The sequence below is a fragment of the Chroicocephalus ridibundus genome, chromosome 10 (genome assembly GCF_963924245.1).
Source record: "Chroicocephalus ridibundus chromosome 10, bChrRid1.1, whole genome shotgun sequence".
NCBI lineage: Eukaryota > Metazoa > Chordata > Aves > Charadriiformes > Laridae > Chroicocephalus > Chroicocephalus ridibundus.
Genome location: NC_086293.1, coordinates 11,908,233 through 11,936,134, shown reverse-complemented (window position 1 = coordinate 11,936,134; position 27,902 = coordinate 11,908,233). Strand labels below are relative to the sequence as shown.

Genomic DNA, 27,902 nt, shown 5'->3' with positions numbered 1-27,902 from the left:
CTCTTTCTTCTCTTTGTCACCCTGGGCTACATAAAGATAGACAATTTTATACCTCATTATTGAATCCCATCTGAATGAGGTGTCATAATATTTCGTAGGAGATGCTGCCTGCCTGCTTCTGCAGGGTCCAATAAAGATGACAACAGAAGTAAGACTGACTCCCCTAATGAGTCATTTTTACTCATTTTGCTTTGTTTTGCCTTTTCAGAGTTTTTTTTTAATATGCAATTATTCTTTATTACAGAGAGAGACACCGAATAAATTAATTTTGTACAATTATCTACCAAAATCAACTTCAGATAGAAAAAAAAATAAAAATCGTTCCTGTTTAGGCCTACTGCATTTTTGGGGATGGGGATTTCTAAAAGATGCAGTGTGACAAAGACCTCAGAGTCAAGCACTGGAATGGACTGTCAAAAGAAAATGTCTATCCCTGGAGGTCTTTAAAAAAGGGTTAAAATGTTAGGAAGGACATAGCGTACTTGTACCATACTGTCATGGGCCAGACAAATAGATTAAATGACCATTTATGTGCCTCCGTATTTACTCTTTTATACCTGTGATTCACTAGTTAGCATAAGGGGATGAAAATCTTCTCTCCCAGCACAAGTTAAAGCTGAGCTGCTTTGTATAACCAACCTATAAACCTGCCACAAAAGAGCTTGGACTCTTGCACACAGACTTTGATACTCAATTTAAGGTTGAAAAACATAGATTTAAAAGAGAAAGTCAATTTTCCCCCACATATAATCAAAAGTAGTCCTTACTAATTATAAAGTAGTGGATCCCATAAGAGATCTAGTACTACTGCTTTTTTGTTATTTAAGTCAGGGATACTTGTCATGGTTTTAATAGAGAAACATGGACAGGTGATACAGCTTCTAAAATTAGAGTAAAAATGATACCATGAGATATCGTGTCATTAAACTAAGAATTGCTACTAGCACCGTATGACGTTCCAAAATCTATTCCAATTTCAAAGTATTACATAGTTAATTCTGAATTGTCAGAAAACCTTTTGCTACTGCTGCACCGTGCTTCCTTTTTTTTTTCTTTCCTCCTCCTTTCTTGAGTGAAAAACAACTGAAATTCCTCCTCAGCAAAAAAATAATCTTGATCTACCATAGCAGAAAGCATTGGAAACTACTAGTTGACTACATATATTTACCATACTGCCCAAGAGTTTTGGGTTTTTTTATTAAACTCCATTTTTATGTAGAAACCACACAAGGAAAGTGATAGGAAAGGGAAATGCGACTATTTTTGTGCTTGAATCGTAAAAGATCTGAATGTTTTGCACCTTTCCAATCTTTTTTCTATTTAACATAATAAATAGGAAAATTCAAAGGTGTTTTTTTATTTTTTCCATACAAAGCTGGCCCCTTCTCCCAGAGCACGAAGCCTCAGGGCGGCCAACCCAAGCAAATTCCCATGTAACGTCTTGACAGTTGACCCAGGGGCCACTTTTCCACACAAATATTCTGTGCTGGCCTTCTCCTTCTCAGAAAACGCTTAACCCATGGGAAAGAAAAGAAAAAGCGGATAGATTTTCTCAGACTGAATTTTCAGAACAGGTAAGTAAATAAATCCACACGTTCAGAGATTGGACCAGTAAATACCTTCTAAATATGAAACTAAACCCCGGTTCGTCATATTACATCCATCCACTGTTTTCATTTCCAATTAGTATGACAGGATGGAAGAAAACTTAAGGAAATAATTTTTTTTTTTTGGCATTTCTTGTCTTTTTTTGTCCCTCTGGACTACCCAGACTGCAAGGCAGAGATCTAGCCAGCAGGCAATTAAAAGAACATCAGAGTTTAAAACACTTTTTCAGTGTATTGACAGGTACCATCTATTGTGGCTGTGACAGTGCAAGGAGGAGCTACAGCTGCCTAATTCAATTCACTCACCTCTGAGTAGACAGTGTCTTCATAGAAGACCAATATACAGGAGATGAAGAGAAGGAAGAGAAAAATTAACTGTGTAAAGTTCAACTAAGGGGGAGAAAATTGATATATTGACATAAATAGCTGAGCCTGTACAGGTAGTAATCATTATTGCTTAGACCAATGAGAACTGTTTCTCTCTATTGAACTCTGGATCAGGTAGTTGTTCAGCTGATGAAAAATGGAACAATAGTGTGAAACAAGAATCTACAGCAAGGTAGATAAAATAAGCTGAAGGCAAGCAGTATATGACACCATGGAATAAAGATGTTTTAAAGGAAAGCTGATATTGTTTATTATATTAAAACATATTTTGAATGTATTTCAAGCAATCATTTCCCAAAGTACTCTGACAAAAGTAGTACGTCTTCTCATTGGGATGAGAACCGAATCAAAAAATAAACAGTTTTTAAAGTACATCTATTGTGGCAGGTTTTGCAACTGAATTATTATTTAAAGGGAATAAGGTTGATAAAAATACTGCCACATCTTAGTGAGATGCAAGAAAGATGAAGAGATTGAGTGTGATGTTAGGTTCAGGAAGAAAAAAAGTAAACCAATAACCATAAAAACCACCTATGGGAGATAGGCACGGTCGTGTTTATACAGGACATTTCCCCAAACTATCACATGATTTCCTACTGAAAATATCTTGTTTCTTCCCTTTAAACTCAGAGCTAATGTTTGAGTCAAAACATACCTACTTACTGCAGCCAGCTCTAGGATAGAACAGACTCATTAAGAATACAACATACTTTTATCATCGCACAAACACATTCTGTGGGAGTCCTGATGATGTTTAATTATCATTTGTATATATAGAAAAGCACACCTGCTTTTTATTTCTATGAAAAAGGAAACAATCTACATGAGTAGGGAAAAAAGCATTTTGTGTTAAGAGTCCAAGAAGTTCCAAAAAACAATGCTAGAAAAAGTAATGGAATGATACGCTAGCTTTGCAATTAGGAATTGTAAATGCAAACTCACAAGGTCAGACTATAATAGCTTTATAAATAGGCCTTTCATGATTGCCAGAGGACTAGATACCGGGTTGGATGAGATATTACAGGGTGGCAACTTACATACTGAGATAATATTCCACTGTTGAATACGTGAATATGTTTTTGAGTTCCATAAGCTGTGCATAGTTGGGGTACAGGTATAAATGTGACAGATAATAACCAGGTCATGTTTTCTCCTTCTCTCTCAAGATCTTGAAAATTTTGAAACGAAAACAAGAAGCACGGTGTCAGTCAGAGAAGGACAAGGAGTGGTTCTGCTCTGTGGGCCTCCACCACATTATGGAGGTATGATGAACAGCTCTATGTTGTGTGCAGCCTGAACTTCAACTGCTGTAGCTCAGGAGAAATAGTCTATACAGTATCCTGCCTGGTTAATGCTGGAATTTATTTGTGTATGAAGTGCATGGGTTTACAACAAATTTGGAGTCATTTCTTTAAAGAACATGAGGGTTTGCACTTCTTAAGAGGCCCTTGTTTATTATTCTGTGGTCACTTGAGGGACTAGAGCACATCATTGCTCTTTGGGTGTGACACAAGCAAAGAAAGCAGTAAGATCTAAAAGACCATCTGCTGCCATGACTGGTTATCTCAACTCCTTCACCCATATGGAATGGCAGAAGAGCAACCAACAGCAGTTCTTTCCACATTGAAAATGCTTCAGGTCCAAGTGCCTTTTGGTGCTTGCTACTTCAATGCTGTAATTTGAATCCTGCATTTTCTACATTAGATTTGTCATGAAAATTTGTCTTCTGATCTTGAATACCTGATTATTTCCTCCCTGATAATCATAAAAATCATAGACAAATTTAGATTGCAAGGGACTTCTGAAGAGGTAAACTCTCTGATCAAAGAAGGTCTGATTAGATCAGGTAGTTTTCAGTGCTTCAGGTAAAGAACAAAAAGGATTTTTCTTGGGAATTGATTTGGGGATGCCTTGCATGTGTTGCCATTACCTACTACTGCATCTTAACCATAAGGTTGTTTTTGAGATCTTCTTTTCTGGACAAGATAAAGTCCAGGTGACAAGCAATGAACCAGTAATGCATTTAGCATAATGCTTCAGATTTTTCATGGAAGACAACACTCATCATGGGGCACAATTTTCCTTTTCCTCCTTTTTATAGGCACATTACCACCTCCCACAACGGCATTTACAGAGCAATACAAAGGCTTGAACATTGATGTACACTGATACCTTCATTTTTTCTTAACACTTTTTGTACCTAGCAGAAGTGAGAAGCTCTTGAGTGCTCTTTTGATATTTATTTTTTCTCCCCAACATAGACTCTTGCAAGTTTTGAGCCATACGCATTCACAAATCTCCTCCAGGGGTGTTAGAACCAAGATCAAAACTGCTTCAGATCTTTTGAAATCTGGAGTAAGAACTGTGGTTTTCTAACATAACTAGCTGAAGGTGATTGGAAATTCTACCCTGGAAAAGCAAATGTTTACTAAAAAGGGGAAATAGCAATAGCATAGTTACCAAATTTTCTTGTTCTGGATTGAAAGAATCAGCAGTTTTTAGATGACTCAAGTCCTGCTTTCAGCAGGAGTGACCACACATCCACAGACTCTGCAGTTTTCTGTGTTCTAGCACCAGCATACGGCTCTCTGCAACATCTCCTCAATTCTTCTTAAAGAAACAGAGTTATAAGACAAATTCCCATGAGAAGGTAAATAGTGATCTATAAAGAGGATGCAGTATATCAGAGATGTAGAGAAACCCATCAATCAATTTAAAGCCTGCAAGTCTTGAACAGAGGAAATGTCAGTCCACTTAGTGTTTATAGCCATATGAAAGAAGTATATAATCAAGGAAATGAAGTGAAACCTGGTCCTTAAGGGCAGAAAAGGCTTGAAAGAGTTCCTGAAATGTATCAACAGGACAGACAGAAAGACAACACATCCATCCTTGAGTCAGTAAGCCATATATTTTCCTCTTGCTGTAGGGTAAAATTATGATTTGACAAATAGGAATGAGCAGAAGAAGAGAGACTCAGAACAAATAAATAGTTAACAAGCCAGTTCACCCCAGATTAATTGAACTGAGAAAATGGTATCCATGAACAAAGCCTTTGTCACAGTGTTTCTTAAGCTGGAGATGTGAGCTGTTGGCCAATAGGCCTGAAAAATACATTATCTGAAATAACAAGTCTCTAGAGAACAGAAACTGCCTTCTTTTGTCATTCATAAACACTGTATTTGTGATCCAAAATTATATGCCATGGGGATGAAGTACATGGTGTGAACTATGATAAGTTGTATACTATCTCAGGATGCTTAGGAAGTTGTTTTTATTGAAAAGGATCATATGTTCTTTTTTTAATTGAAACCCTTGCCTCTGACTCACAATACCTACAGGAGAAAGGATTACTAGCATCACGCACAGCTTCTATTCCAAGTGTTCCACTCAGTACTTTAAATGTGACAAGAATTGCTTAGATATTGAGGAATTTTGAAGATAGACCATGCCAGCAGGAAAAAAGTTGCCTTTCCTATAATAACATGAGTAAGACCATACAAGCTGTATAATGTGTCCTATATACTAGGAAACAAAATTGCTCTTAGAATTTCCCTGTGCAACTGAGTAGATACAGCCTATAACTAATGTAGACCTTCTGCCAGTCTGAGCATTTCCAGGGAAACCGAAGTTAAGTGTGTGGGTAGAAAACACTGACTAGGCTCTTTGAGAGAAGTTATCCGTGTCATTGACAAGACACTCAAGGGAGCCAGAGCAAATGGACACAGCCCTTCAGGCTCTCCTTCCTACAGGCCAGCTGCTTCTTTCCCCAGGATGAGCCACTTCACAGACCTGGCCCTACCCATATATTACACAGAGGGAGGAGGAACATGGTCCTGATGGTTACTGGTCTCTTTTCCCTTGACTTGAAGGAAGACTGAAACTCTCTGTGCAGCAGTTATTTGAAACAGCTATCATTAGTATAGTTACTTTGGAATAGGATTGTCCAGCTAAAGCCTCTGTCTTCCTGTTAACCTAAAAAGTCTGTATCTGCTTCTTCTAGCAATAGAAGAGACAAAAAGACAAGAACCTAAGAAAACAAGGATTTTTTTATTACTTGAAATTTCTTCCCATATAACATTAAGTAGGATTATGTAGCTAGAATAAGAGCTCAAGAAATATTTCTCCCACTTACATTACTAGAGAAATGGTTCACTTCTCTTTCTACCTTTCATAACAGAGACCAACCCATTGCCAAGCTTGCCTAGCCCTATACCACAACAGCGTGAAGTTAAACTTTCTGCTAAGTTCACAGGAAAGCAAGCACTACAGTTATCCTTGGACCATTCTGTTGTTTGTTGTAAATATTTTTCTACATTCAAAGTATATAAAATATTTAAAGCCAAAGTTAACCCAAACTTAGTTTTCTGACACGAACAACTATGCTACTGCCTGCTTTAAATACATACTTCTTAACTGAGAGTGCACTGATAACTTATTTTTCTTGTATAAACAAAAATAGGCTATCTGCCTCTAACAACAGATAGAAAATGTATTAGGTAGCTAAGTGATGAGAAATAAGAAAAAAGTTCAGAAGGGCTGCTCTAACAGTTTTCTCACAGCTTTAGACCCTTGACAAACTCTCAGAGAACAAAAGCCTTACAGAGTTACTGCTAGAGCTCTACTGAAGCCTTTAACACCAAAAGAGAACCTATTCTATGATAATATGAACAAATATCAGCACTTTTAGTAAAAAGCAAACACAGGAAATAGATAAAAAAGACCAGGCTCCCGAGTTGTTAGCCAGGCTCCCGAGTGCAGAGGTGGGGAGGGAAGCTGTATTTCTTTCTGTGGGGCATGTCTCTTCTTTAGCTTAAGTTTTTCAGGTCAGCTGTTTTTTTTCCCCTCTATCTAATCGATAGATAGTACTATTTTAAAATAGTGCTTTATATAGAGGAAAGAAGTAGAGAAAAATATGTAAGGAGGAAAGAAGTTTGAAGAAGCTTTTATTTCTCTAGCTATATATGAGCTTGACCCTACTATGATTAAGAACCTGCTGCCTAAATGGTAATACTTGACACAAGGCTCCGGGGTGGACTGTTATTCATTTATTTTCTTAGAAGTGTAGTCTGATGTAAGGCCTGTTTCCTTCACGCTGGCTCCCTGCAGAGCTTTAAGGAAGTTGCTAATCTTGTTAGGAGCAGCAGGATCACTTCTGCATTTGCATTTCGTTGTTCATAAGAGCTGCCGGGGTTTGAAGCTGGGATGCTGAGTCTGTAGGCTTTTCTCTGTACTGATGTTGCTATACCAAGGCTACAAAAAAACCCCACAAACCAACCCAAAACCATGTTGTTAAGGGAGTAGGAGCCCTGTGGACCTGCTTAGTGGGGGAATATGCCAACTCCTCAGCCAGCAGAAGGGTGGGGAAGGAGATGCGCATGAGAGCAGGAGATGGGAAGCTGTGGAGAGGATGGGATGAGCAGCGCTGCCTTATGCAGAAGGGTCTTAGACTTCTGCTTTGAGTTGTTTCTGTATTTTACATTAAACACTCACTTGATAAAATGCATAATCTTAAAGTGACGGTTTGAAGTGTATCTCCCTTTATAAAGCTAAGTACCTTATTCGTTTGTTTCGAGTCCCTTTCTCTCTGCTCCTATTCCTCAATACTCCTATGAATCTTTAATCCTCTCCTGCCAGCTCCGGTGGGAGGGGGAGAGTCTCTTCCCTCAGACCAGCCTGTAGCTCTTCTCCTGCAGAATGAGCAATATTGATTTGAATTTGCTTGGGGTGAGGAAAGCACTGAAATGTTATATTCCCCAGACTAGTGTATCAGGAGTGATTATCAGCTGCTCTTCTTTCCCAGCTGTGCTCAGAGCTGCCGGGCGTAGGCAGTGCTTTCCTGCCTGGCCAGGCTTGGGTCTTGCCCACCAGCCAGTGCTTGGCTGGGAGGTGAGATGGAGTTCATCTACTTTTAGGGAGCCTCTGGGATGAGAAGGGAGACTGACACCACATAGTCACCTGCCTTGGATTAAAAAAACCCAAATAAACCCAAACACAGGGTTGTGGCACTAATAAAATAGCTCATGCTCTGGCATGCGCCTAATGAAGTCTACATTGCTGTAATTATCTCTCCACTGACATGTAGCCCTTTGAAGTAAAGGTGGATCTGTGCTCTCCAAGGCATCTTCTCACAGAGTCAGTAACAGCATTGGGATCACTGTCTTTTGAGAGAAAATAGCACTTTCCAGTGTTCAGTGCTCAAATTTTATTAATTTGAGCTGAGACCAATCAACTGTACATGTGAAAAGGAGCTGTACTATGGTATTTATTATGCTATAGCTAGAGAGAATTTAAAAAAATTCATAATCTGAAGGTGATTAATGCTTTTGAATCTTGTCTTAGAAAACACCTTGATACATAAGTGTTAAATTAAAAAAATTGAGAGTAGAAATTATATGAATAATATTTTATTATTAGTTCTTGTGAACTAAATCCTGAAACTTTCATAGTGCTCTGAATTTTATATTGTAGTTATTTGTAGGTCCAGATGTCACAGGGATTCTCTCTGTCTTTAAAATTCCATACCGTTAGCAGAATTTTTTTGTAACCTAGGGGTAAATCATAGTTTCTCTCTCTCTGTCTTTGGAACAAGCTCAACTTTTACTGTAAACAGTTTCCTTCAAAAGTTCATGGGGGGAAAAAAACCCACAACAATCTGGGACCAAATTCTGCTTGTTTGGTCCACATCTAAAGCACCATTGAGGAAGGAGTCGCCTGAATTTACTCCAACTTCCTTCTTACCACACACAGCAGCACTCTGTGATCAGTGAATATTTCTCTGGAAGGGCTCCCTTCCCCAGTCTCTTCTCTCTCTCTTGCCCAATACATAAATTTTACCTTACATGTTTATTTTTCTAAAACATTGCACATTAACTATAATGAAAAGAGCAATAGGAAAATTGGACTAATTCATCTGGTACAGAAAATCTCTATTCCCTTACTTCAGGCATGTTGATCCATCTTCAACATTGTGTGAAAAGTGGCTACTCCAGAGGGAAAGTTACAGCCAACCAGATCTGTAAACACAGGGGAAAAAATGAAAACAAGCGCACAAAAATCTTTGCTGTTGGTAATGGCAAAAACTTGCGTAAGAGCTTTTATGCTGAAGCACTTTCATAGTGGTCTCTGAAAGGCAATTGTGAGACTGTCACAGGTATGTTGAAGTGTGATCCCAACCAATACCTGTTCCAGAAATCTCGTGGTTAAACGGAAAACAAAAAAATAAACTAAAAAATAATTGTTATTTTATTTGTTCTTCCATAAAATTGCTGGCAGCAGCAATTTTCAGGTTCATTTTAGCTAGACTTCATTAGCAGGGTAGTCCCTTCAACGGGTCTGCTCCACATCTGATTTATTCAGTGACCCAAAATGGCAATTTTTAAATAATAATAGCTTCTTTTATAAGGTAACGTTATATTTTCTAGCCTGTTACATCGGTTGATGATGTCAGTTAACTTTCAAAGAAAAGATACTGTGTAAGGGAGTAGGTTGCTGGTATTATGCCTTAGAAGACAAAAAAAGATTGAGCTCCAAAGTTGGTTCCTTCCTCTTGAGATTTCATCCAACTCCCATTGAAGTCAATTAGAATTTGAGTTTCTACAGAGTTTAGTGGAGCTGAATTAGGCTCTAGGCAAGTATGGGCTGCAGATGGGTGATGATGAACCTGCAGTTACAAGAGTGGTAGTATTTATATCCCTCATACTGGGGGGACGAGGGATTTAAATATGGAATGGAAGGGCCTGCACTTGTTCCCAATTAATGGGAAAATTCATCAATAGGCCCCAAGGCAATGGTGGAGTACAGACATGGAGAGAGTAACAGAAACTTTGGAAGATAAAGTGAACTGGAACCCCCCGAGAACTGAAATCAGGACAAACAAAGACTGAGTCTCTTTTTACTGATTAATTAATTCACAGATTGACCTCGTGAAGAATGTCTGTGTGGCATAACATTGGTTTTAACAGAGTTTTATTACGATTTGTAGACTCTGTCCTGCACAGAAAACTTTGTTATGTCCCCACATCCCACAGCAGGAATCTGGTTTTTTGATTGCATGGTATAAGATGGTTTGAAGGTCCTTCATAGGCATCCAGCTGTGTTTTGGCAGGTATGGTGGTGCAACCACCGGGTAACCCCTGTGAGAGTGGGTCAGTGCTTTCTTCAGACAGGTAACTACCAGCACCAGAACTGGACTTTGGGAAGGGAACCTCCAAACTCATTTTTCCTATTTAGCTTGTATTTTAAACTACTTCCAGTTTATCATTAGATGCACTAACTTTTCATGAAAGTCTGTGTGTTCAGCTATCAGTGGTTCAACCTCTTGGAGCAGTTTTATTGTAAGCCTTTGCATAGGTCTGGGTGTGGAGGAAAGCAAGGGGTCCAGCTGTCACAAAAGGGACATTAGGACACCAGCCCTTGGCTGTTCTTGTGAAATCTGAGGAGATTGCAGATCCAAGGTGTTTCTTCCCACAGAAGTTCCAAGTTTACAACATACTGTTTCATTGAATGCGGATTAAAGTATTTACCCTGCAGATCTTCAGCCTTTTCATTAGTCCTTAACTTTCAGGTTAAAGGACTTCAAAGAATGAGTTGAAACCAGAGTTTCCCCCACATGAGTCGCTTTGGTCTGTTTGTCCAGCCAGGCTATAGTCATCAAACTTTGTGCCTGAAACAGGAACACAGTCTGTATATAGTATGTCTCCGGAAAACATATCAGGTCATGGCTACATCCCTTCTATCGAGATGTAGGCTGATCCTCCCTGTGCAAAAACCCACCCATCTCCATATTTTCTTCTGTAAATAGATGCTTTAACCAGGTACCTAAAAGTACATGGGTGTGCAAATGTGAAAACATGGTGCTGTTATCTTGTGTGTATGCACGTGCATATGTACACACGTGTTGTATTGCACTATTTTAGGAATTGTTGCATCTTTTAGGTTTACTGTACACCAGAAAAAAGGTTTGGCATTAAGCTGTAGTAAAACAGAGTCTATTGCAGAATTTAGCCAAGTATAGAAAGTGTCATTGATTGCTCCCTGGAGGTGCATCATTTCTAATGAGAGTCCTAAAATGTTAGAAGATGATAACATAAAACTCCACAAAACTACTGGAGTTTGCAGACTTATTACCATACTGTATCCGTGTTGTAACCGAGGGAGGGAAGGAAACGTAAATAATCTTTTTCAAATGGGATTGTTGATGGGGGAAATGTGTAAAAATGAAGCTGTTGGCAGAACACTGTTAGCTTATGAATTATACATTTAATTAAGGAAAGCTAAACTGGTAGATTTTGAAACTTCTGATTTACTGTGTCTTATTAAAGACAGAATTTCAGTCCTGCTCCTGCTGTTGGGTGCCGGCAGCAACGCAGAGCAGCCGGTGGGACACCTCGTGTGTCACACGCTCCCTGCGGTACTGATGGCAGTGTCACAGGGCTTGGCCAAAAAGCCCTTCCAAAACATGGTCCCTGCATGTTAAGCTCAGATGGAGACCTGCACTTCCAGAGTGGGACAGACAAATAAATTAGTTTTAATTTGCCTAGGCTGTAGACATAGATTATTAAGGTAGGCATCGTCAAACCCTATATGGAAAAGGATGGCAGAAAAAGGTTAGGAAGTCAGAATAGGACAAGAAACATGGAGCAGATGTAAGTATGGAAGATTAGCAGAAGGGTCAAAGGTGCAAAAGGATCAAATATTAAATAATCTCAAAAATATTTGCGTGCACCTGAGCTCCCCCTTCATGAGAATCTCGTGATAAAGCTCCATGTTACCAGTTTCATTTTTTCCATACTGAGAGTGAAGAAAGGAGCTGTAACACTGACCAGCAATTTGCTCTCTGGATGTTCAGAGGGAAAGTGGTATAAATAGAAATTATTTACTAAAAACAGCATTCTCATGGCATTGCAGTGCTGCCATTCCTACTTACAAAGAGGCTAAGCAGGAAAATGAAAAGTAGCAGGGGAGAAAAACTTCTCTGACCTTCTGAAGTGGCTTGAAATGAGTTTAAAACTAAAGCAATGCTTACCTTGCCTTTGCTAATTTGGGCATCCCCCGTGGTTTGCCCTGTAGCTGACTCGTTCTTTCAAGTGGCAATATTGCACTTCAGCACTACCAAGGAAGCAGATAATACTGGAAAGGATGAATGATATGTATCTGGTGTTTTCCAGGCTTGTCCTACACGTGGATCTTCAACAACAATACCTTATATGTTCAGGAAGATAGTCGCCGCTTTGTTTCACAAGAAACGGGAAATCTGTACATTGCCAAAGTAGAGCCATCAGATGTGGGCAATTATACCTGCGTTGTAACGAACTCTGAAGCGGAGCAAAGTGTGCGGGGGCCACCCACGCCTCTCACCCTCCGCAGCGATGGTGAGTCGTCTGCGCATGCTTGGCTGAAAACACCCTAACTGGTCCATCTCCAGTTACTGGGAATTGATACTGATATACATCTTCATGGAGGTAAAAGGCTCCCAGTAAAATGATGCGTAGTGTGACATGATCCCAGTTTCTGCTGTATTGAAGTGAGATTTGAACTGTCAGGACTGGGATGATGAGATAAATATACGCAAAGAAAGCAGTGCTCAATATAGTTGAAAAATAGCAAAAGAATGTCAAATGGTATGTTAATGTTTTTCATCTCATGGATGCCTGTGTTGAGGTTTAAATCCAGCAAAACTTTAGATTTATAATCTAGGTATAGCTCAAATATCAAATCTAGAAAGCTGTTTCAAAGTGAGTCACTGAGGTGAGAAACTCACCCGCACATACACAAATATCATTCTGGCAACACTTCTAATTAATGTTCACAGTGAGAAATATATACCTGGGAAATCTTTACACAAAGTTTGTTTTGCAAGTTTCACCTAAATTTCAATATACCTGTACTGTTTGCAAAGCAATAGCAGCAGTCAGTAACAAAAGTCTGTATAGAATTATGTTTCTAGGATAAATAAGACTCAACTGTGTATTATAGATTAATACTTCTACTGTGAGGCTGCGCTGCTTTATAAACTATTAAGTCAGATCACCCAAAACAAAGTTATAGATTCACAGATCAAAAGTTAATAATTTGGTACAAACTGAGTGTAAATGCTAAAGATCTCTTCTGACTATTTTCTTCCTTTTCATCGCCCTGCTTTATTCCTTTTCTCAGACTTGTTCTATCTATCTGTTTATCTTCTCCCATTCACTTGGGCGGCCTCTGGATTGGGTCCTAAACAAGCAGCCTCTAAGGCAATGGTGCAAATTGTATGTGTAATGTTAGCCAGATCCCTGTTAAAATAAGAATCAGTTCATTTTCAGGGTGGGATCTGCCCTAAACTGATAATGGACTATCTGTGGCTTATCAGATGTTCAGCCAGATTTTCAAATGTGATCATTACATCTAATTACATCAGCCTTTCTCAAGCCTGGAGCTCATGTTTGGATGTTTTAAAGAAGTTTTATGTGTTTTAAACACAGAATTCCTTGATTCTCCCTTGCAGCCAGAATCTATCTAGTGTCCTGAGAAGTGACCACTCAGTGAAGCGGCCAATGTTAAAGGCATTGCTTGTTAATGCCTCTTAACAAGAGGTGTGAACCCTAAATTATCTCTAAAACCTTAATGCACAAGTGTAACATACTTGTACATGTAGAACCTGTATACTTCATGCTCTTCCACTCTCAAGAGCATAGAATTTACAGATTTCATGCAATCTTTCAGCTCAGGGGTGAATTCCACCCTGCAGGCTAAACCTGCTCCGCAGACATCATGTGTTGATTGCCACGGGTGGAACATAAGGCTCTAACATTATTAATGCCGTCCTTTCTTTTACACTGAAATTCTGTTGTACTAGACAGGTCTGAGGCTCCACTGGAGTGCTAGCTGTTTTGATGTTCAACAGGTGTGATGGGGGAGTATGAACCAAAGATTGAAGTACGTTTTCCAGAAACAACATATGCAGCGAAGGGCTCGTCTGTTAAACTGGAATGCTTTGCCCTTGGAAAGTAAGATTTTTGTCTTTTATTAAAATGTGGGTTCTAACGCTGTTTTACAGTGGAAGAACGATGGTTCTTTCTAATTTGTACAGTAGAATTTTTTGCTCAGAATGTGAATTTGTAAAACTTACCTTTTTTTTAAACCTTAACTTAGTTTGATTGTTTCTATGCAATGCGTTCCCAAGGAAATAAGAAAGAAATCTATACCATAACTGCAGCTCATTTGGTTATAGCTTAAGGCAGGGGGAAGGGTGGGGAGGGAAAATCAGAACAAAGACTATATTCCTTGAGAGTTGTTCTAACTCTGGGATGAGACCTGACTCCAGATCACAGCATTCAGTGTAACTGCACATTCGCATCCAAAACACATCAAAACAGGAAGGTTTTTCTGTATGCCATCATTAAGAATGAAACTCGGGGAAACAGATTGTGTTTAAAGAGTGCATAGAGTGTCTAGAATGGACCAAAGAGGTTCCAAAGCGATGCTGAGGAGCCCTATGAAGCCCTAGCGCTAGTCCCTCCTGCTCAGATCCACAAATCTATTAGGCTTCTGGTAGCCTGTATTTTTCCTAGGTTGCTTACACTGTTGTATTCAAACAGCAAGGGGTGCTCTGTGTTCAAAGAGCAGACGGTTAACTGAATAAATGTAACCAGCCTACGAAAACTAGTCTTTCCAATGAGTATCTGTTTTCCCTGGGAAAGCTAAAATAATCTTAGATTGTTGACCTCTATTTAGTTTAAGTTCACTTTGACAATCCGTTTTAAGGCTGTAAGCTTTTAAAGTGTTTAGAGCTTTCCCAGAGGTTAAAAGCCTGACTTGCAGACAGCACAAATTAATCAAATGTTCCTCTGGAAGTAGAAAAATAAAGCAAATAAAAAGTTATTAAGACAGGAAATGGCCTTACCTTTCAGATGAGATTTTTATATAAACTAATCTTAGGGCTAATTTTTATTTAAGGATGAAGAGTATTTCTGCAGAGCCATTTTCAAAGGCATATGCATTTTTTTGGGGCCCAAAACAAGTAGCAAACTGGAACACTGCTGCTAAAGCTGATTTTTCCTTTCCAAATACTGTCAAGCTACTTCTCTTTAAATACCTCCTTAATTGTGTGTGAGTCAGTGCAGGCTTTACATTTCAAGTTGTCATTTCGTATTTCCATCTGTTGCATGGAAAGCATTTAACAATGATACATTGACTGCAGAAAAGCATTTCAAAAACAGAGTAAATGATATGTACAAAACAGTGGCCTCTTACTGAAGGGGTAAAGATGGGTCATGGTAATGTGGCACTGAGATTTTGTCATTTTAAGAACATCTCAGGGGAGGGGGGGGGAAAGGACTGAAAGGACATAAGATAATGAAATCCCTCAGTGAACACAGTACCTTCTGTGCTGTGCTTAGAAAATGGAATGGCTGAGAGGGTTAATGCAGCTTTAATATACATTTCCTTCTTCATATATGTAGGACTGCAGCTGAAACCAGTGATACCATACTTCCCTGGAGTCATACTGCATAAATACCAATGATCTGTGGGCAGAGATCCGTTCTTCACAAATATTTTTTTTATATCATACTGCTAATGTGCATCTAGTCTAGTGCATGTGTTGGAGAGGTGCTGTTTGGGAGCAAAGGCTTTTTAGTGGTGTCTCTGGAGAATTTCTCCTCCCTAGATTTTTTTTTTATAGATTAGATGTCTTATACAGAACTGTACTGTTTTCAGTCTGCTTTTTTTCTCTCTGAACAGAGCCTTGAACCACATTTTCACTAATGTGTCAATCAGTGAAAAAGCTTTCTTTCAGAGCTGGCATTTATATGTGAATAAAGCAAGAGAAACAGATTGCAGGTGAAATACTCTTAACTTGATAGATAAGGCCAGATTTCTAAAGGTATGTAGGTGATTAGTGGTATTGTTAAAAGCTTGAAATTTCCTACCTCCAGCTGTTTACAATTGTAGTTAGGCACATATAAATGCAGCAGTGTGGCCATCTGCACCTTTAGATGCCTAAATTCCACTAAAACTCTAGCCCCTACTATTGTCTGTTTATGTTAAAATCAATTCAGCTCAGTATTTGTTGAGCTATACCTCTGATCTGCCACAAGCACTAACGGTTATTATCTCTCTTGGATTTCAGAACTGCTTTCCCATTATCCATAATTTTCTATATTCATACTGTTAGTCCACTGGTTCAGACAATGCTGTCAGCTGCTGCTACCTCTGTGCTATGAATAACAGAAATCTTTCACATCTAAGGCAGATTATAGGCAACCTGCTGTGGTTTTGGTCTCCAAAAGTCTTAAATGAAAGTACTTTCATGGTATTTAGAGAAATAGCATCTCTCTTCTATATGGAACAGCAAATCATACCTATTGGACCTTGCTCAAAAAGCACTTCCACATTTAAAACGCCGAGTACAAGAGGCCAGACTTATGGCTGAGTTTTAAGATGCCTTTTTACCTGGGGAAGCTCAAAGCCATGGAAGTACCCTTCAGCCAGGCTGGGGACACTCAGAGGTAGGTATATTCCACAGAGCTCTGGTGTAAAGCTCTTTTTGCTTTTTACATGAAAATATCATGACTGCCTCTCAGAAATGGTCTTCCAGCCTAGTCATAAACTTTCTTTTTTTGAGGAAAATAAATACAAGGGGGCCATAGAGTCAATATTTATTCCTGGGAAGAGGGTTTGGAGGGACGGATCCCAAATGGACAAAAGTGCTTGGGCTGGCTCTTGACTTGTAATCCTATTTTGTAGAAAAGAGACTGTGAATAGTAGAGAAAATTTTGAGAAGTAAATTAATCCTCACTGATGGAAATGCAAATAGGCAAAAAGGAATGTAAGTAGCATGCAACTACCTGATGATTGGCATGGGGAATCTAAACAGGAAAAAAAAATAAATGCACCTTATACTTAATTCCTTAAAGAGAGAAAACTAAAATATGAAATAGTAGCTTGACTGATTCAAATACTGCAGCCTGTGGCAATTTAGAGGAAGAGATGAGGCTTTGTGTTCTGCACTAATATTCATTATGTTGACAGTGTTTAATACTATGCCAGTATTAAAAGTCGTGTTTTGGATCAAACTATATTAATCATGCCATACATCTAAATTATTGTTCACGAGTCTTTGGGGGGATTGAATACCATGGAAGGAGTTACATTCAGTTGAGTTACTTTGCTGCTTTCTTCCAAAATAACTTTTATCGGTTGCACAGATAAGAATAGCTTCTGGAATGAAAATAAGTGAAATAGTTTTCATGTCTGGTGCACACATTTATTAAACTGGGTCTGTGTTTTACATTTTTCTTCATTCTCTTCTCAAAGATAGGGAAATAATCTGTTCAGAATTCCTGCAGATGGGCCATTGCCAGCTGAGATTGTAAAGAGCATATGTGAATAATATAAAACAGGATTTCTTTCAACCCAGAATATTCATTCTTCATGGGAAGACCCCACATACTCCTGTAAATGCATTCAGGGAAGGGTTTTTCTAGAGGCTGTTAGAATAAGTAGATAGTCACGCAGCTACAAGCAAACAACCATCTTTACTAAACTTATATAAAAATACAGGGCTTCACTTCTTCGTTAGATGGCTATTCTAGTATATTCTCAAGGAGTTTATGTAAGAGGTTATAAAAAGATCACTTACAGGATTCTAAAATCATATCTATATGAAGGACTTCTGCCACCACAAGTGAAGTTTGCTATTTTCAGCCTACATTCCTGATAGACCTATTACCTTAAGATTTGTACTTTAAGGGAAGAGCAAGCAGCTCTGGAAGATCCTCTTTTACGTAGTTAAGATGAGTGGCTTGTGACCACAGGAGGAGATGCTATCAGGTTTCAGAAAACTTTGCTTCTTTACTGCTTCCCAAGTAATACATCAGGATGATTAGAAGCCTGAGTGCTTTAATTATTATGCCCCTTGGATCCTAATTCTCCCTTGTGCCAGCAGTTGATGCAGACGTGATAGCAGCTTTCCAACCTCAGCTTTGTCTCATTTGTTTAACTAGGCATGGTCTTCATTACCCAAGCTGTAGATTTAATTTTGTTGTGAATTGCCCTCAGATGCATAGGACAAAAGATGAGGCATAGACGCGATGCATCATCTGGCTGCTGAGTCTTTGCTGCAAAAAGGTGGAACCTTCATCTTGGTGCGGGCTGTAATGTTGCAGACAAATTAATTTCATGTTCGGTGTGACAAGACTTGTCACCAACCAAAAAATATTTTCCATCGCCTTTTCTTTCTGAGTTAGTAACTTATGGTTTTGTGATTCTGCCGCCTGTATGGTAGAATATAAATTAAATTAGTACTCCTAGGTGCTCTGAAGGTTTCAAATAAACTGCAGATTTATGTACAAAGACACTCTCATATTTATGCACTGTTTTCTTATTTACTCAGGTGAAAGCAAGAGTGTAATGAATTCAAAAAGTGTATTAATTGTTTCTTTATATATTCCAAAACTTTTTAGCCCTAAGCAGATATCTGTTTTAATCTGGTTATTGGTAGTGACTAAATGAAACCCACCAGTTGTGGGACCACCGCAAACCTGCCTGGGAAGGTTCTAGTCTGTGTGGCAATGTCAGATAGAGAATGTGATTACGCAACATAATCCTAGAAAAATTCACAAGGCTATACTTATCAAACTAAGTTTTGTGTACATTTACCTATACCTAAAGGACAGTTTCACTCCATAAAGCATTAACCTTTAAAATAGATAATTCCTTACAAAAAGCAATTTCATTGAGGTAAATCTTAAATTTAAATTCAGGGTTTGTTTTTTTTACCTTGAAGGGTTTCACATGGCCTGTAGTAATGGTTGCTGTTAAGAGATTTGGTTACGAAAATGTAAACTAACATCAGAAGAAGGTGAAACCAGCCAAAAAACCCCGTCTTCTGCAAAATATAGTGAGTGAAGATGCTGGAAAACCTAGGATAATGAGATATTAGCAAGTCAATGAAGAAATGCAGATTTTCTCATGCTGAATGAGGGTCCTTCCTGTGGATGATGGCACATGGCACGGATCCTCCTGCTCCTGTAACCTAGAGCTGGGGCTGATGAGGAGCTGCTGTCCTGACAAACGAATCCCCTCTCCTGATAGAACTCGGGCACTTGGTGCAAGACTCCCTGGCAGGAGAAAAAAGTGCTGTCAACTATTTATTGCAATTATGCATTTTAACGCAGCAAAGTTGATGAACCAAACTATGAGGTATTTACGTTAGCATCAGAAGGAGTGCGTTTCAAACACCTTCATGTTTGGCCAAAAATGAGGCGAGTTGGCCTTGAAACATCCCCAGGGATGTCATTATAAGTATGTGGGGTGGGTAAGGAAAACAGGACAGTGTCTTCAGCTCAAGCCTTGGTAAACTTGACGTGACAAGTTGACAGAAGGGCCCTTTTTCCACTGAGCCCTGCCTCTGGCCTTGGTGTCAGCGTAGACTTGCCTTATTCATGAGCAGGCAGTGCTAAGAGAAAACAAATGGCTGATAGAATAGGAAATATTCAGATGAGGCACTTTCAGGTAGCAGAGCATGAATGAATGCATTTAATTGTTTTCTTCTCCCATATGGATGCTAGTTGCCTTTAATCTCTTTGTTAGAAAAAAATAAATCCGGAAGAGATGCCTTTAAAGTAAGTAGTTAAACGCTTCTGGCATTCAATGCACTGCGTGCTTCTGTTATACAGTAGCTATTCACCCACTCTTTAATATGCAATAGCATTTTAAAAGCCAGCCATGCTCTCCTTCGTGTCATCAATAGTCTGTATCAATCTACCACAAGACTGCAAAATACCTCCGGCTGTTTTCCTGACTAGAGCCCAGCAACTGTGGGATAGACCTATTCTGTGCTAGAGCTGCATTTCTTTTAAATAACTCAAAGTAACTTGGTTTATGGAAATTCTGCATGAATAACGTCACGCAAGATTTGTGGAGGAGACAGCACCTTTTAACCGACCAGCCAGTGCACTTGAGAAAAAGACAAGCCCTTTTAAAGTTCTAGTAAGGAATAATATTAAACAAGTTTGCATCTGAAATAGGTTTTGGTCTCATGGTGAAGGGCAGTTAATAAAGGTGGCGGTGACAATGACTGTTGTCCAAAAAGATTTGGAATTTAAACAACTATAAAGGTCTTGAACCAAAATGGGAAATAGAAGAATAAAATCTCAGTTGTTCTTCACAGCTCTTTCACTGGTTAATGATGTCTGGCGTGTCTCAGTCGCTCTCGTTTGTAGTAAATTGTTCAGCTGTATTGGAGGGGTCATAGAAGAGTCAGAACTTGTGTATGTACATATAGGTGAGTTACTCGCATATATACACACACACACATATATATACACACACACACACCACTCATACCACTGCAGAGCTAACACCAAAATCTGGAGCAAATTGCTTATAGGTCCAAACCATTTTCACAGGCAGTTCAGTTATGGTGGAAAATGTAAGGTAGCTAGAGAAATTATTACGCTGCTTAAATAGCACTTGGAGATCCCTCGGTTAAATTTGTTGTCTGGGGACTATGACTTTCTGTTGTACAGAGCCGGGGGAAGCGCAGCTCGGAGGCTCTTGCCCAGCTGAACTCCCACCAGCACGAGGAAAACATTTACAGGCTTCCAGTGCACCCATGCGATCTTTCATGCTTAAATGCAGAACTAAGCAAATTTATGGGATTGTTATTCATTGTTAGTGGTCTGGCTGTAAATTGTGCTGTACATAGTCTATTTCTGTTGATTTTATGTTTGTAGTTACTCTGTTAGCACCTGCCCAGCTGTTCAATCCTGTAATTTGCCGAGTATTTGTACTTCTCCTGGGTCCTGGTTCTTCTGGCTTTGGGTGAACTTGCAAACCTCGTAGCCACGCAAACTCAAAATGCAGAAATTAGGCCTAGACATACCTGTGTGAAGTCATTCATTCATTCTGTATTTGTGACTTGATTTCTTTGGTCAACAAACAAGGATTTGAACCAGCGACCTAAATAATGTAAGTTGTGAGCAGTTATAGCCTCTGCTAAAAAGAAATAAATAGTTTGGAAGTCAGCACTGCAGGCCAGAGACCTTGGGGACTGGCAGGCAAGGGCAACATGCACCTCTAATTTCCATGAAAGTTATGTTTTCAAGTTCAGTACCGGGTATTTGCTGTCGGTGTTACTTCCAGTGGAAAAGAAGTCAGCATTTAGCCAAAGCCTCTGTAAAAAGCTGTTCAAATTGTAACTGCTCGTCTGCTTAGAAAAAGGAGCTTACTTCAGTTTGCAGAAACAGAAAGCAACTGTGAAATCCAAGACTGGTAATATTTCGAAGTGTTTTGGTGGCATAATAGATCATGGAAGCAAGGCGTATATGGTTTGTGATGTTACCAGAAATCCAAGAAGTATTTATAGCCACCTTCACGCTTGACTGTTCTTTTTTTATGTTATAGAATACATTGATCCAAATATAAATGAAAATGATAGAAAGGTACGAAAACATGAAACAAGAAATATTCTCTTTTGTCTCTCTCTCTCTCCTTTCAGCCTCAATGCCTCATGCTTTCCTCTTCCTCACTCAACTGTCTGTCTGCCCTCCTCTACCTTGGCTCCCATTTTTTTATACCTAGATTTATTGGTATTTTTAGGTCCTTTGAATTCTTGTCTAATATTTCCTGTTTTGAGGTGTGAAAATACCTCTGATGCTACAGGGAATTTGTTTGCTCTGAAAACCAGTCAATAATTCAGTGCTTTTATGGTGTTTATTTGACTTCCAAAGTCATTCCTTCAGTGTTGCGGTGTTTAAAAGCAGGTTTGAGCCCCAAGTAGGAGTTACTGTGGGGAAAATCCAAATTGGCCTAAGAAGCAATCATAGAATGGAGTCAAATCTTCATCCCACTGTTGGACATGTGCCATTAAATAAATTGGACATGTTGTAAAATCTCAGTCTTATGAACCTCTGTATGTCATGCTTAGAAACAGAAATTATTTCTTTTTTTAAGTATTATTACTCTTATGAAAGGTTTTCATATGATCTTCTCTCTGCTATAACAAATGCTCTCTCTTTTTCTCTATGAAATATAATTATTTAGTCCTGTCCCTAGTATTAGCTGGAAGAGGTCTGATGGGAACTCATTGACAAAGAAAATCGAACACAACAAAACCAAAGGGGTTCTTGAAATCCCAGATGTTCAGCAAGAAGATGAAGGCTCTTATGAGTGTGTTGCAGGAAACAGTCGCGGAAGAAACATTGCAAGAGGTCAATTATTTGTCTATGGTAAGCAGATTGATTAATTTGTTCATTTATTTTTTCTTACAGAGCATGATGTTGTTCAGATGTATTTTGTAGATGAAGTCTATTAGCCCCTTACTGGAGATACGAAATGTAGTTCAGGTTAAGCTGATTAAAAAATGATTGGAGGTCTGCAGTGACCTTCACTGAATTACATCCTCAGCAAATAAAGATATTTTGCATTAAAACTCAGATTGAAGATGTGGGCTGTGCCATGATGAAGTTGTAAAGGTTAATACGAGGCAGAAAGAAATCCCTGGTACATTTACATGAAACATTAAGGGCAGGCAAAAAGATTTACTCTCACTAGCTCACAGCAGCATAAAGCTGTGCTGCCCCAGATGCAGATCAGGGAAGGATTCATGAGGTTTTGGTTCATGCGAGTGTAAGATTATTTCACCTCCTATTCGAGCTGAACTCTATTGCTCCATAAACAGACGAGGGCAAAGCAGGGGAAACTCATTTCATTGCCTCCCTCTCCTTCCTCCCTGTCTAAAAGTGGAGAATAATATTTCTGTGAAACTGTTCTCCCCTTTCCCTCCCTGCGTGCATTAATTTCCCGTGATCCAAGTCACACACAATGGTCCCTCGTAGCCAAGGTGAATTATGTGCTCCTTAGTCCCTTTGTTAATACCCAGGGAAAGCAACGTATTTTGACATGAGTAAGAAGGGAGATCTTTTCTTTACCTCATAAATCTTTCAAAAGAAAAGGGAAATAAACTAAAATGTAACAGTGAGGAAAAAAAAATCGCAGAAAGCTAGACTGAGCCTACAATTAACGTCTGTTGAGAAGATCTTGGCAAGTATTTTTATTTATTTTAAAGTAAATCTCTTCTAATAAAGAGATGCACGCTTTGGTGATAAGCTACCAGTCTCCTGCAGCCATGGCTAATATCAAGATATATGCCAGGAATAGAGCAGTCTGCTGCTGTTTTGAATATTTAATTATTTCTTTGCTTTTAGGGGGTTATTTTTGTTCTCACTGCTCACTAATTTTTGCAGAACATCAATCAAGCAGTTCCATTAAAATTAAGTTCAGTAGATTACCTGGACATGATTGATAACAGGATAGGCAATTACAAAATTATGATCAGTTAATACAATCTAAAACAATGTGCTTATTAAATGTGCTTTGTAAATTAATTAATAGCTGTTCACAGTGAAATATATAAACAGCACTCATGAAGCTTTTGCGCAGGATTTTTTGATCATATTAGGAGCGGGCTGGTGTATTATCTACGTAATTGACTTCCTCTTGCTTAATTTCTGTGCTGCAGTGTTTTTACTCTGTAGGCAGTTTGGCTCTAAGAAGTAGGGTTTCTTTCCTGGACGCTGTCTTGCTGCTTTCCGTATGATACCTACATCCCATGCCTTAAGCTCTGAGAGCAATAAAGACACATAATTATAATGGCTTTTAAGCATGGTGAGCTATATCCCAGCTACTTTCCCATTCTGGGAAGTGGCTCATTGGTGGTGTATTAATCTAGTGTTGGACAATGGTATTAATCTAGTGTTGGACAGTCTCCAGGTACTTCGTTGGGGCAGAGTCATGAGCTGCCCGCATGGTCACGCTGTAGAGGGAGGCTTTTTGGTAACTTGTTCTGCCAGTCTTAAAGTATAACAATTCTCTTCCTAAAATTAAATTGCTCAGTATAAGAACTATGTGTGTGTATGTGGATATATTTATATACATATAGAGACTACAGCATTATCATAGAACTGCCTAGGTTGAAAGAGACCTTTCAGATCATCAAGTCCAACCATCAAACTAACACTGACAAAAACCTTTACTAAACCATATCTCTAATAACCCAGCCAAAAATCTTTCACAGGATGTTAAGACACCAGCCACTTATGTTAGAGACAGAGGAATGCGACCTACTCTCTCCTGTGGCTTTGATCTGTCCCAAGTTAGGTGGATGTTAGTTGTTCTCCGTAGGTCTCATATTCACCTCTATCTTGACAGCTATTCTAAATGTCAGCCTGCCCCAAGCTAATACCTGCTCAGCTCAGTACTTGAGTACTTAGTTGGATGTTTACGGAGCTCGTATGTGATTCTTGCAAATTCTGCTTTTACGCAGCAATGAATGTATGTCAGTGGCCACAAGTATTCAGAAGGTGTTATTCTCATCTGAGTAGCCCTAACTCCTTCGTGTAGTTTTTGTGTTGCAAATTACAACCAAAGAACCCATGGTCTAAACCCATGGTCTCAGGTATGTGGGTAGAACAGAGAAGTAATATTTACAATCCATTATTTTTCTTAGCTACTGACTAATGATTTTGATATTTCTATTTTTGGTACACAGATTCAAGTCCCTTGGGAGGAGGACTTTGTTTAGAAAACAGGGGTCTCATTGCTTTCAGAGAGCACGTCCAGAATTTCAGGCATCTAAAATCACTGCTGCTGCAAATTTTGTCCATAAAAGTGAAGAAAAGAAAATTAATAAAATAAAAATAAGCTTCCTGTCTGCTAGCTCCTTGATCTCTAACACTTTCCCAAGTTAGTCCTGCAGTTTAATGTTGGGGAATTGTTGTGCAGAATTCACTTGCAATATAATAAGAATGTGTTGGACAAATACTAATTAGCCTTGCTCAGTTCATTAATTAATGGCAACATACCTCCAGCGAAATAATTTTTCACCTGCTTAAAATGGTTTGCATATTCTTTTCAGCACTCCCGGAATGGGATAAAAAAATCCAAAATGCCTTTCTGTCTCTCTATGACAGCTTATTTTGGGAATGTAAGGCAAAAGGAAAACCAAGCCCTTCCTACAGTTGGTTAAAAAATGGCCAGCCGCTCACATCAGAGGTAAAGTTCCTGTCGTCTTGTTTGCGTTCTCACTTGTCTTTTTTGTTTTTACATGATTTAGTCACGACATTTATTTTGCAGTGCATTACCCTTTTTCAGAAATTTTATTAAAGCTTAACATATCAAAACAAACATAATAGCACAAGTTTTTTGCAACACAAAGCCTCAGTTCTTGGAGTTCATTGTTGTTGAAAATGTATGGTATTGCCAGTTTAGATAGATAGATAGATACACCAATTTCTTCATGTGATTTATCTTACAGAGCATCTAATTGCTACAAGATGTGGCAGTAAGTATGGATGGCTTTAAAAATAACAATTACAGTGAGGGAAAGAAAGGTCTGTCCAGAAACACCAAACGCATTTGTAGGCATAATCTGTAATTTGGGGCATTGGTAGGATGCCAATTGAGTGTGGAAGAGCATTTCAGAGCTGGCATTGCAAACCAGTCGGCATTTTAACTTGCACTTTTCTTCTGTTTCTGTTCTTAATCTACAGGCTGGGTGGACCCGTGGTCTCGTGCAGTTATGGCCAATCTGATGCTCTGTTAATCCTTTAACTGAACCAATCAGTCAGCTATGAAAATAGGCTAATATAGAGGTTAATACTTCTCTGGTGCTACGTAGAGGAATAATAGACTAAAGAAAATCATACAAAGTTATAAGGAAAAGGTGAATAAGTGAAAAAACGCACTTAAAGGAAAAAGGAGGACTAAGTGGAAAGGAAAGTGGTGAAGTGGTAGGAGTACAAGAGGAGAGGGGAAATCAATTGGAGCTCAAGCATTTAAGAAACCTGATGAGATACTTATGCAGACAGGTCTTTGAGAACACAGCTTTGTCTCTTTCCAGGCACTATAATTATACTTCTGTGATGGCCAAGCTTTGGCACATCAATTCTCCATTCTTCAGTTGTTGGTGACCTCATGGAGAATGACTTTTGTGGCAAGAGACTCTTTGCTGCATTTGCATTCTGCTGAGGCCAAGTTTTCCTTTTTATTAAGCATCTTTTCAGTACCTATCGAGCATAAAATGGCATGGCTCATCTGTAATGCGATCTTACTTGCTTGGGAAGAAATAATACTGTGATTAATTTCTGCCTAGCAAGAACAGATACAGAATCATTTCCAAAACATATGGGGCAAATTAGCACCTGCTGGGTTGCAGAACCAGCACTTGTTTGACTTCGTAATACTTATTTGAAGCAATTGGAGGGGGGTCCAATCTTCCATATGATTTTCTGCTGGATTAGTCCTAAACAGCTCAACTAGCATCTGAGAAGGCTAGCCAGAATTTACTTGGATTGCAATTTTTCTGAACCTGATCGTTCTACTCATTGTCACCTCTGCCTAAGCAAGATTATCTAGTTTATCTCCCTTTGAAGACAGCGATATTTAGAATCTGTCACTCTTCAATTGCATAGTTTCAATAAAAAAGAATAAAACGTGCTACAGACACATTTTCAACCAACGTTTTCACAGTACTTACAGTGTATTGTAAATGGAATACTTCAGGCAACAAAATGCTGAATGTTATTGCTCAATGGACAAAATGGATAGTTTGGAGGTGAAAGTACACGGGAGGTGTAATAAAATATTCAGTCTGGCACAGCACCCTGCTTGTTGGAAATATCACAGGAAGAATACCTTCCAGACGCTTTCCGCCTTGGGTCTGATTCTGAGGATATTGTCTACTCTTTGTCAGACCTTTCTCCCTGACCACCTACTTGGTCATGCCTGCATTATTTCTGCTTGTGTACATGGGGTGCTTTATTCTTCTCTTTGTCTGCATAGCTCAAAAGAGCCAGCACAGAATGGTGGTGAATTCGGCATGTGCATGAAACACGAGTCTCGCTTCAGAAGGGGGTTTTATATTCAAAGGCTGTTTGTAAAAATAGAATGCATCGAGAGGATGGCAAACAGCCTGAAGGTAAAACTAAGTATGCAAAAAAAGATATCTGTAGCAAGAGCCTCAGAAAAAATTAACAGTGGATAACTAATGTAATGGTGTTAATTAGTTTGCAATGCACCAGCCATACGACTGCAGGCTGTGGTCTCGTCAGATTTCCAAGCCAAACAAGGTTGGGTTGGGTCAGTTCTTGGTTGGGAGACCTCCAAGGAAAAGCTGGAGTATTGGAAAACAGAGCTCAGTAGGTGGCAGTCTCCCCTCTGCAAGAGGAATCCCCCCAACAGGCTGAGCAACTGCCTTATCTGTGGCAACTCAGCAAGTTGGGTTATATACATTCGCAGTCCACAAATACATTTTAGATGCTTGTAGCTGTAGAGCAAAGACTGAGCTGTGTACTCTAACGCTGTGCGCTCCCATCACTGCTCCAGAGGCAGCAGAGCCAGGCTAAAGGAGCAGCATAATAATAATAGTAATATCTGTTGTTTCAGACTTGCATTTGGTGATGGAATTTATATTCCTTCTTCTGGGTTTCTTCCACACTGATCTGTTTTGGGGAGCATACTCTCTTCTCATTCTCAGCATTACATTTGCAGTGGAGCTGTTATTGTCTCTGGGGACTAGTAATTGTAAAATTGCAAAATATTTAGCTTTAAGTTATGCTTGTAGCATGAAACAGGCTTTTTTCTATTTGCCAAAATAGAGCAAATAAAACTCCTTTTAATACACCAAAACCTGAGCCCTGGTCCAAATTTATCTACTGTGCAGTTTCCTCTATTTCAGCAGAAGAAACTTAGTGTGTGTAGCAATTCAAGCCCTGCGGAGCGTGCTCTCCCTCTGGTCTGAGCAGCTGCCTGGGGGTTTGCAATAGGAACTGAAGAGAGTTGGCCTTCGGTAGAGCTTTTTCAGTGGATCATTTTTCTGTGACTTGTGATCTGATGACATTTGGAAATTTTTTCCATTATTTGAGC

At 39.1% G+C, this 27,902-nt stretch overlaps 1 protein-coding gene across 6 annotated transcripts in view; it reads left to right on the top strand.

Annotated features, from left to right (window-relative positions):
- Window positions 1-27,902, top strand: part of CNTN6 (contactin 6) — a 148,299-nt gene that overhangs the window by 78,438 nt on the left and 41,959 nt on the right. For 5 of the 6 annotated variants that reach the window (XM_063348102.1, XM_063348100.1, XM_063348099.1 and 2 more), the window contains 5 exons: window positions 3,161-3,256; window positions 12,161-12,364; window positions 13,879-13,981; window positions 22,023-22,207; window positions 24,895-25,031. In XM_063348102.1, the coding sequence (XP_063204172.1) occupies window positions 3,161-3,256; window positions 12,161-12,364; window positions 13,879-13,981; window positions 22,023-22,207; window positions 24,895-25,031 (725 nt within the window). Of the gene's footprint in view, window positions 1-3,160; window positions 3,257-12,160; window positions 12,365-13,830; window positions 13,982-22,022; window positions 22,208-24,894; window positions 25,032-27,902 lie in introns of those variants that run through there. The other variant, XM_063348105.1, reaches the window with a different exon arrangement.